At 32.5% G+C, this 9,012-nt stretch overlaps 1 protein-coding gene across 1 annotated transcript; it reads left to right on the top strand.

The window, feature by feature from the left end:
* Positions 1–7,785: 7,785 nt before the first annotated feature.
* LOC112513419 (zinc-finger homeodomain protein 10-like) lies at positions 7,786–9,012 on the top strand. Its single transcript, XM_025119676.1, has one exon. The coding sequence runs from the start codon at positions 7,819–7,821 to the stop codon at positions 8,905–8,907; it is 1,089 nt and encodes a 362-aa protein (XP_024975444.1). The 5' UTR covers positions 7,786–7,818; the 3' UTR covers positions 8,908–9,012.

Below are 9,012 nucleotides of genomic sequence, written 5' to 3'. Positions count from 1 at the left end.
ATTGAAGAAAAATGTTCAAATCTATATGTTTTTATAACTGTAGCAGTATATAAAACTTGTAAACGACAAATCTCGAACACATAAATATTGATTTAAAAGTACAATTCAACGTAACCGTTGTAACATGTCTCGATAAAGTTATATATTTGAATTTAATTATATATATATATATATATATATATATAATTCTTTGAGACAGGATCGTAATAAATGTTACAAACACAGAAAGAATTGTTGTTTCTGTAAAAAAGAATAAATAATGTAAATAAAATGCAAACATTTTATTTTCAGATAAAATTTTAATTTTTTTTTAAATAATTTGTGCACTCATTATTTACTACTAAAATAAATAATTTTAAATCCATTAATTAATTTGAATTTGAACTTAAATTAATCATTTTTTTGATGTTGGTGTAAATGATTTATGTTTTTAAACGAGTTTTTCGAACTCGAACTCCAATGTTCATTTTGACTAATTCGAAAACTTGTTCAAATTTTCGAGCTGAACCGAGCCTTTCAAACATACCTTTGAGCCAAATTTGCTCGTCTGTTTATAAAGTGTACAGTAAAAAACATAAAAGTTATCGAGTTTTGAGCTCACAAACGAGCATCGAGATCAAGATCGATAATTTAAAACAATTTCGAGCTCAAACCCTGCAATAAGAAAGTTATTCGAGCTCGAGTTTGGTATTATTTTCCCAAACCAACCTCAATAATCTACTACTCGATCTGACTCAGATTGACTCGTTGACATCGTAGCAATTAGTTATGATCACATGTTTTTTTCATCTATCCCATTAACTTTTTGGAGTCGGCAATGGTTAGCTAGGCTTGTAGGGTCCCGTTATGAAAATTTACTAGGGGGAACTAAATGAAAAGTTAAAAAGAAAATTACTTTTTAACCCTTGTAATTTTGTTTTTCCACGGGGTCCCTTCCCCCCACTCCTTCCTAACCAAGTCCAACACTGTTCCCCACAACAGCAACTCCGACAACTATACTTGAGCACTTTTCTTCTCTTCGTTTTATTAGCCACTGTAATTATTGGTGGGCTCGAGCCACCACACCATCTCGTCCATGTCTCAACGACCATCTGGTTCTACCTACGTGCCTACCTCCACCCTACGAAGAACGTCGTTTCCTATCTCCTCACCATCGTGAAAACTCCATCAATCATCGAGAATCGCCATCTTATTCATGGTCCTCCCCTACTGTAATCGTGCTCCACCATTCACCATCGCTTCCTTTTATGATTTCCACCAACGACCACCAATTTCTATTAATTTCCCCCCGCCCCCATCCCCTCTTTTCTTGATCTCGTCATCCACCATTGTGAACATACCGCATATCATTTATATCTACCGAGATCCACCGGTAGTCGTGATTTCCACCACCGAACCCTCCATTTACAAATGGAGGGGTGAGGGGCCCACCAGAGAGATTGGGGGAAATTAACCGATCATAGATGTTGAGAAGATGGAGCGGGTGAGGAGTAGCTCTGTAGCGGTGGTGTGGGTCTTAAGTCACGGATTGATGAGTTTGTCGATGATTGTGAAAGTGAAGGGAGAAAGAGAATAGGTGTCGATACGGGGTCACGTTGTGTGTGTGTGTATATAGTATAATATAATATAATATAATACGAATATATAATACAGTTCTTCTTTTTTTAATATTTAAAAGAAAATCCAAGAAAATGGTAAAGTAAAACAGTAAGTGTTTATTAAACAGTCTCTTAGTCAATCACGTTAAATAAAATATGAACCATACTGAAATACGTTGTATTTTCATTCATTTTCAGATGTAACACATAAACCTAAACGTCTGAGATGTCACATACTCACTCATATTATAAATACCAAGACAAAGATTTTAAAAATACGTTATACAAAATAAAAATCAGATCAAAAATATATTACAAATGTCTACAAAATTAATAATTTAACAAATAAACACCACTTTAAAATTATAAAAATTAATGTTGTGGGCCCCTAAAATAACAAGTGACCTCATTCACACCTAAATGACCAAAACCCATCAACCAAAACAACACACATTTGGATTTGGTCCCAATTGCTCAAATTGTTAACCAAAATTTTTATAAATAATTACTAAAAAATGGGTTTTATTTAAAAACTTATGAAATTGTAATAACATTGAGAATCAATAAATTGTATGTTATTTTGCATGATTTTTTCATCTACGGCTTGGATTTAATGTATTGATTAACATATATTTATTTTACAATGTGTTTGTTTCATAATGTGAACATTTTTTATGTGTTAGTGAAACACAAAAATACAACTAATTAAAAGGCTTTAAACTGTGAATCGAATACATATGAAAAAAACATATTGTGAAAACAAATATATTATTAATTAATATATCAAATTATAGTCTTAGATGAAATATATCATGTGAAACGATATCTTACGACAGGAAAAACTATATTTTTAATGTATTTTGAGTTTTCATTTATTTTAGTTAAAATTCGAAATATTTATTAGAATTTATATTATTTTATAAAATATTTAGATTATTTCTAAAATTTATTAAATATCAAGAGTAAAGGGTTGTTTGTTTACCTCTTAATAGTTTCATTAAGAGGCAACCTCTGGATCTTTAAGATGTGAATTTTGTTTGGCAAAAAAAAATATGTATCTTAATGATTCTAAAACCATCTGAATGATTTTGTATCTCCGGTCTCCCTTAACCATTAAGAGCCTTAATTTCATTGTAAACAATTACCAAACAATTATATTTTATTTTGCACTGTATAAAGAGAAACCTCATAATCATTATGACTACTTAATAATTTTGCACAAAACCATTCAGCAACTGCCAACACAGCTCCTAATTAACTTTTTTTTTATTTTCTAGTAAATATCCTAAATTTCTCCTTTTAAAAAACTATATTTTGAGTTATATATATATATATATATATATATATATATATATATATATATTCAAATTAGTTGTGGGTGAAAGACTTATTTGCCCCTAATGATGTAATCTTTTAAAACTTCAAAAATTTGTCTTTAATTAATGCGGATATAGAAAAAGACCCATTTGCCCCTAATGATATGACCTTTTCATTTGTCACACCTTCCTATAATTAGAAAGTGTGCATACCCTAAAAGGCAAAGTTAGAATCGCCCTTTATCCAACAAACACTTCTATTTATCGCACTAATTATCTTTCCCAAGACATGGCTAACTACAAGTATTCTTGCAAATTTTAATTGGTTTTCTTTAAATTTTGTACAAATACTGATAATTTTTTTATTAACCTGGATATCCAATCCGTTATACGAACCGACTAATCTTAGAGTAATCATCCACTTCACGAGTAGTCCATAGTCATCGCATTTGAACCTCCGTGGCCACAAGGGTTTTTTTTCTCTTTGGATTCGAACATGAGACCTCCAAACACTTTTGACTTTTGTAGCCCAAACTCAAACCATCAGACATCACCCTTGTGGTTCAAATACTGATATTACAGGTATCTTAAATTGAGAATCCATATACTTGTAATAACCTTAAAACTGGTGCATTATGCACTATTTTATATGATTTTCCCCATGCAGTATTATGATTTATTGTAATTATTAATATATATTTGTTTTACAATTTGAATATTTTTTTTATTTGTTTATAAAACAAAAATACAACTAAAAAGTTTCACATTATAAACCGAATACAAATATGGGTTCATGGGTCTCATCTGATCTCAACCATATATATATATATATATATATATATATATATATATGAGCGATCAAATAAAAATCACCCTCATTTGTACAAACCGTACAAACCACCCTCATACGTCGATTTCATTGTTTAATCTTATGAAATTTTTTATTGAAATTGTTTAATCATGTGAAATTGTTTCATATTATACTTTTTTTGATGAATTTGTTTCATATATGATTATGAAATTGTTTCATATAACACTTAATGAAATTTTAATGAAACTGTTTCATGTATTTCTCTAAAATTAAAATAATGAAGATGATAATATCCATGATTAACGTTTTCCATAATAAAAATGGTTAATCAACCTCTCATAATTACAAAAAAATGAACAAAATGAAAAATTATGATTGGTTGAATGAGGTTTTCACGGTTTTTACAAATTAAGTGGTTTTTATTTGAACGTTCCCCCATATATATATATATATATATTGTTTTTGAAGAGTTTTAATAAAGTAAAAAAGGGAAATTCTAAGATCCAAAACAAGAGGGTAAGGTGGTCCATCTCCACCATTTTTCGTTGTAGCAATGGCAATTGAAGCTGCGAGGGATATGTAAACCACAAGCTAACTGTACCTTTTCTTGACCATACCCAAGGGCTCCACCGTAATTTTACCAAAACTTTTTTTCGGGTTGACTTCACTGTTGACTCATGTCTAAACCCGTTCGTTAAATTCCAATATTTCTTTAACTCAACACGTTCATTAACACCATTTTTAATTTTTTATGTTTTTTATTTCAAATGCCGTTTCTCTATCAAATTTTTTTAACGATCGTTAGAGAATTGGGCAAAATTTAGATATTTTTGCTAACCACAATGGCCATTTTGTAATTTTAAATTTGTAGGGACAAGAAGTGTTATTTCTAAAAACCATAGGGACCAAATTTGTAGTTTATTCGATTTTTAAAAAGTAAAACTTGACTTTAAAAGTCAAATAAATTATTTTTGGTACCAGATTTAAAGATAAATAAAAAATAAAACACTTATCATTAAACACAAGGAGCAGCTCATGTGTCTCTCTTACATGAAATCACAATCGCTTTTCTCCTAAGAAATATCATGTGCCATTCGCGTGCATCATTATTATTATCATCTAAGGAAAAAAAAAATACTGATTACTGATAATCTCAACTGATGTCACATAGAACCTGACTTCAAATACACTGATATAAGAATGTATTTTTTTACTCACTTAACGATTGAGGCTAAGTATTTTGATGAATGTGTGACAGTGCGATAAATGAAACAATAACAAGAAAAATGTATGTATGTGTGTGTGTGTATATATATATATAAAGAGAGAGAGAGAGAGAGAGAGAAGAGAGAAATCAAATATAGATCATGAAAATGTTACAAACCAATCTCAACCATTCATCTAATTTAAAGAATAGTTGATTTTATAAATATATCGATTGTTTCTTAATATAAAAAGTTGATCATAATTAATAAGCTATAACTATCTTTCATAACTATTTAAATCATAATAAATGAACTTTCATTATGTTTACAAATATTTTAATTGATTGGTTTTTATGATTTGTAATATTATCGTGTGTGTGTGTATATATATATATATATAGAGAGAGAGAGAGAGAGAGATAACGTTTCAAATGCAACATATCATATTTGTACAACCAATGCAACTCAATTAATTGAGATATTTATGGAAATGATGAAAGTTCATTTATTATGATTTGAATATTTATGAAAGATGACTAGAGTTCATTGATTATGATCAATAATTTATATTATAAAACAATCAAAACTTTTATGAATTCACATATTCATCAAATTAAATTGAGAGATTGAGTTGTATTGATTATACAAATGTAAAGTGTTGCATAATAATCCATCTCTTTCTCCTCTCTCTCTCTCTCTCTCTCTATATATATATATATAGAGAGAGAGAGAGAGAGGGGTTCAAGGGAAAAACAATCATATTTTTCTCGTTAATTTGACATCTATATTCATATACCTTTTCATTCGATTTTTCATGGTTTTCTACTTTATTACTTATTCATAGTTTTTCACTGAATCTAACCCTATATCTGTGTATGTGTATGTGGAAAAAATCTAAAGAAACCCCTGCAAAAACATAATCAGATGAGATCAAGTAAACTCGGGTATGAGCGAGTCACAATAGTAATCGGAGTGATGGCCATTTTGGTTTCGTCTTTCTACAGTAATCCACGAGTACGTTGGATATATTTCAAGACTTCGGTCTTCGGAAATCCTCATATAATTACTCGACATCTGCGTGCAACATACACCGACACCTACACTTACAAAAACGAACAAAAAAAAACCCAAAGATTCAATAACTATATCTAAACCGCATTAAGCGCCAATTCATTAACCGTTTAATCCCCTTAATTTATTCGGTCAACTATACATGAATGTTCAATGACTTTTTCAATAAGCTCTAAAGAAAGCTTTATACAAAAAACCAAGTTTTTTTTCAAAATCTAACATGTACCAGTAACTTAATTTATTTGTGTATTAATTGTAAGTATATATTCTTAAAAAAAAAAAAAAAAAAAAAAAAGAGGGGTCCCAATAACTTGAATCACAAACCAACCAACCACAAAAAGTACCATCTTCAAATATAAAAGTTCCAAATTATGCCCAGTCAAACACTCCAAACTCTTTCCTCTCTGCCCATCTTCAATATTAATTTCCTTTTAATATTTCAGTGCCCACGTTCTTTAATTATATATCTCCTAAGCTTATTATTAAATATAACTACAAATTATATGAAAAAGTAATCTACTTTAACTTAATTCTTATTTTTAGTAATGTATTTTTGAAACTTTTATTTTGGTATTTAAGATGTAAAGTTTTTAAACATTTAAGTACTTAGGTAACCGGTTGAAGACTAACTTTAGATGGAAAAAATATTAATGTCAGCAAATAATACTGAGTTGGATACTATGTCATTCGTCATATTAGTATGATAACCGGTTAATGCTTCAACCAGTTACATGGGTGTTTAAATGTTTAAAACTTTACATCTTAGATACCAAAATTGAAGTTCTGAGAATAGATTACCCAAAATAGTAATCAAATTAAAATATATTATTTTTATTACTTTATGTTTTTTGGAAATTTGATTATCTATTTACAACTAATAATACTAATTAGTTTTGTCAAACATTACAAAATAGTTTTTTTTTTTGTTAATCATAATGTCTGGACCGGCTTATGTACAGCTCGAAAAATCTCAGAAGTCTTGGAAAACAGTCACCAAATTTCTAGTGATTTTGCAGGACTCGAACCGGTTACTTATGAGAAGGGTCACCAAATCCCAAACGCTATTGACAGTTGAGCTATCCTCACAAGGTTAACAAAATTAATTCTCTTGTGGCTACGGAGATTCAAATGAGGTGACTTCGGGCTATCTGCAAAGCAGGTCGTCGTTTTGGGATTAGTCGGCTCGAATAGCGGGTTGGATATCCAGGTTAATCGGGGGGAAAAATTGTGGAAGCTTTTAGAATTTTAATTTTACATGGATAATTTAGTAATTCATCAATATTGTAATATCTCATCCATGACGAAACTCTTTGTCGTACGTAGGTGCCCTTCAAGCCCAGCTTCCTTGCGTTGTATCTTGAGTGATCTGTCGTTAGGGTTTTTAAACCAATCTTTTGGATTGCGAAACTATCAGCTTGACATACGTACATATCTAAAAGCATTGTAAACCGAATACATATGAAACAAATATATGTTGATAATTGTATTAAATCTTATGTTGATGTGATACTAGACATGTTTTTTTAATTCAGGTATTGTTCTCGTTTGAACCTCACTCCAGAGTCCAGATATATAACATTCAACTGTTATTATTAATTCGTTCGAACAAGATCTCAACCCGAAAAAGAATATTTTAAAATAATATAAAAAAAATTATTTAATTTCCATAAAATGAGTATTCATCATCCTGCCGTTTGGATGTTTGTCTCTTTCTCTCTAAACATTTAGAGAGAGAAACATTTCCATTTTCATGGATAATAATAAAGACATCCCTCTAACCTCATCTCCAAATCTAATTCATTTCTTTTAACGCCACCATGGACCTCCCATCTCCACCACCACCCACCTCCGCCACCGCCACAACCACCGTCAAAACCCCTGATCTTGAAACGGAAACACCTCAATCCAATACCATAACCAAGCAACTTCCACCACCCTTAACCAATGGTCTCCTCAAACGCCACCACAAACCTCTCCACCACCACCAACCACCGCCGCTACTAGTTGCTTACAAAGAATGTCTCAAGAACCATGCCGCCACCATGGGTGGCCACGCCATCGATGGATGCGGCGAGTTTATGCCGTCGCCGACGTCATCGCCCACTTACCCTACATCACTAAAATGCGCCGCTTGTGGATGTCACCGGAATTTCCACCGCCGAGAACCGGAGGAATCGCCGTATCTTAACCACCCACCTATCCAACACGTCATCGAGTACCAACCCCACCACCGTCACCACCCACCACCTCCACAACCACTTCCACCACCCGCCACCGGAGCTAACAGTAACTCTCCCGGAAATTCACCATCTCCGCCACCGATCTCGTCGTCTTACTACCCATCAGCTCCACACATGCTCCTCGCCCTCTCCGCCGGTTTATCATCTCTACCATCCGAAACCCACCTCCATAACAACCACCACCCATCGATCCCCACCACCCCCGGCTCGGCCGCGGGCGGCGGAGGCTCAAATCCAAACGGAAAAAAGCGATTCCGAACGAAATTCACACAAGATCAAAAGGAAAAAATGCATGAAATCGCGGAAAGAGTCGGGTGGAAGATGCAGAAACGAGATGAAGAGATGATAATCGGATTCTGCAACCAAATTGGAGTCGAAAAAGGGGTTTTCAAAGTCTGGATGCATAACAACAAAACCACTTTTGGAAACAAGAAGGATTTCACTAACAATGGCGACGGTGGTTCTTCCGGCGGAGGCGGCGGCGGAATTGATTTCGTTATTTCAAGAAACAACCACCAGCATGAAGAGGGCGGGAATGTAAACGAGCACCATAACGTCGCCGGAAACAACCGTCATGACCACCTTCATCTTCATAATAATAACAACGATAGTTATAGCACCGGTGGGAATGTGATTTGCACTAAAGGTTCATCATCATCTTCTTAATCTTAATTAATCTCTTAATTTTTGTTGATTATGGATGTTAATTAAGTATGTGTTTAGAGATAATTAACATTCCAGAAAAGATATGGCTTCTGGTGTTGCTTTAAT

This window comes from Cynara cardunculus, assembly GCF_001531365.2.
Source record: "Cynara cardunculus var. scolymus isolate 2C chromosome LG 5, CcrdV1, whole genome shotgun sequence".
In the NCBI taxonomy this organism is placed as follows: Eukaryota; Viridiplantae; Streptophyta; class Magnoliopsida; order Asterales; family Asteraceae; genus Cynara; species Cynara cardunculus.
This window is presented reverse-complemented; position numbering and strand designations above follow the sequence as displayed.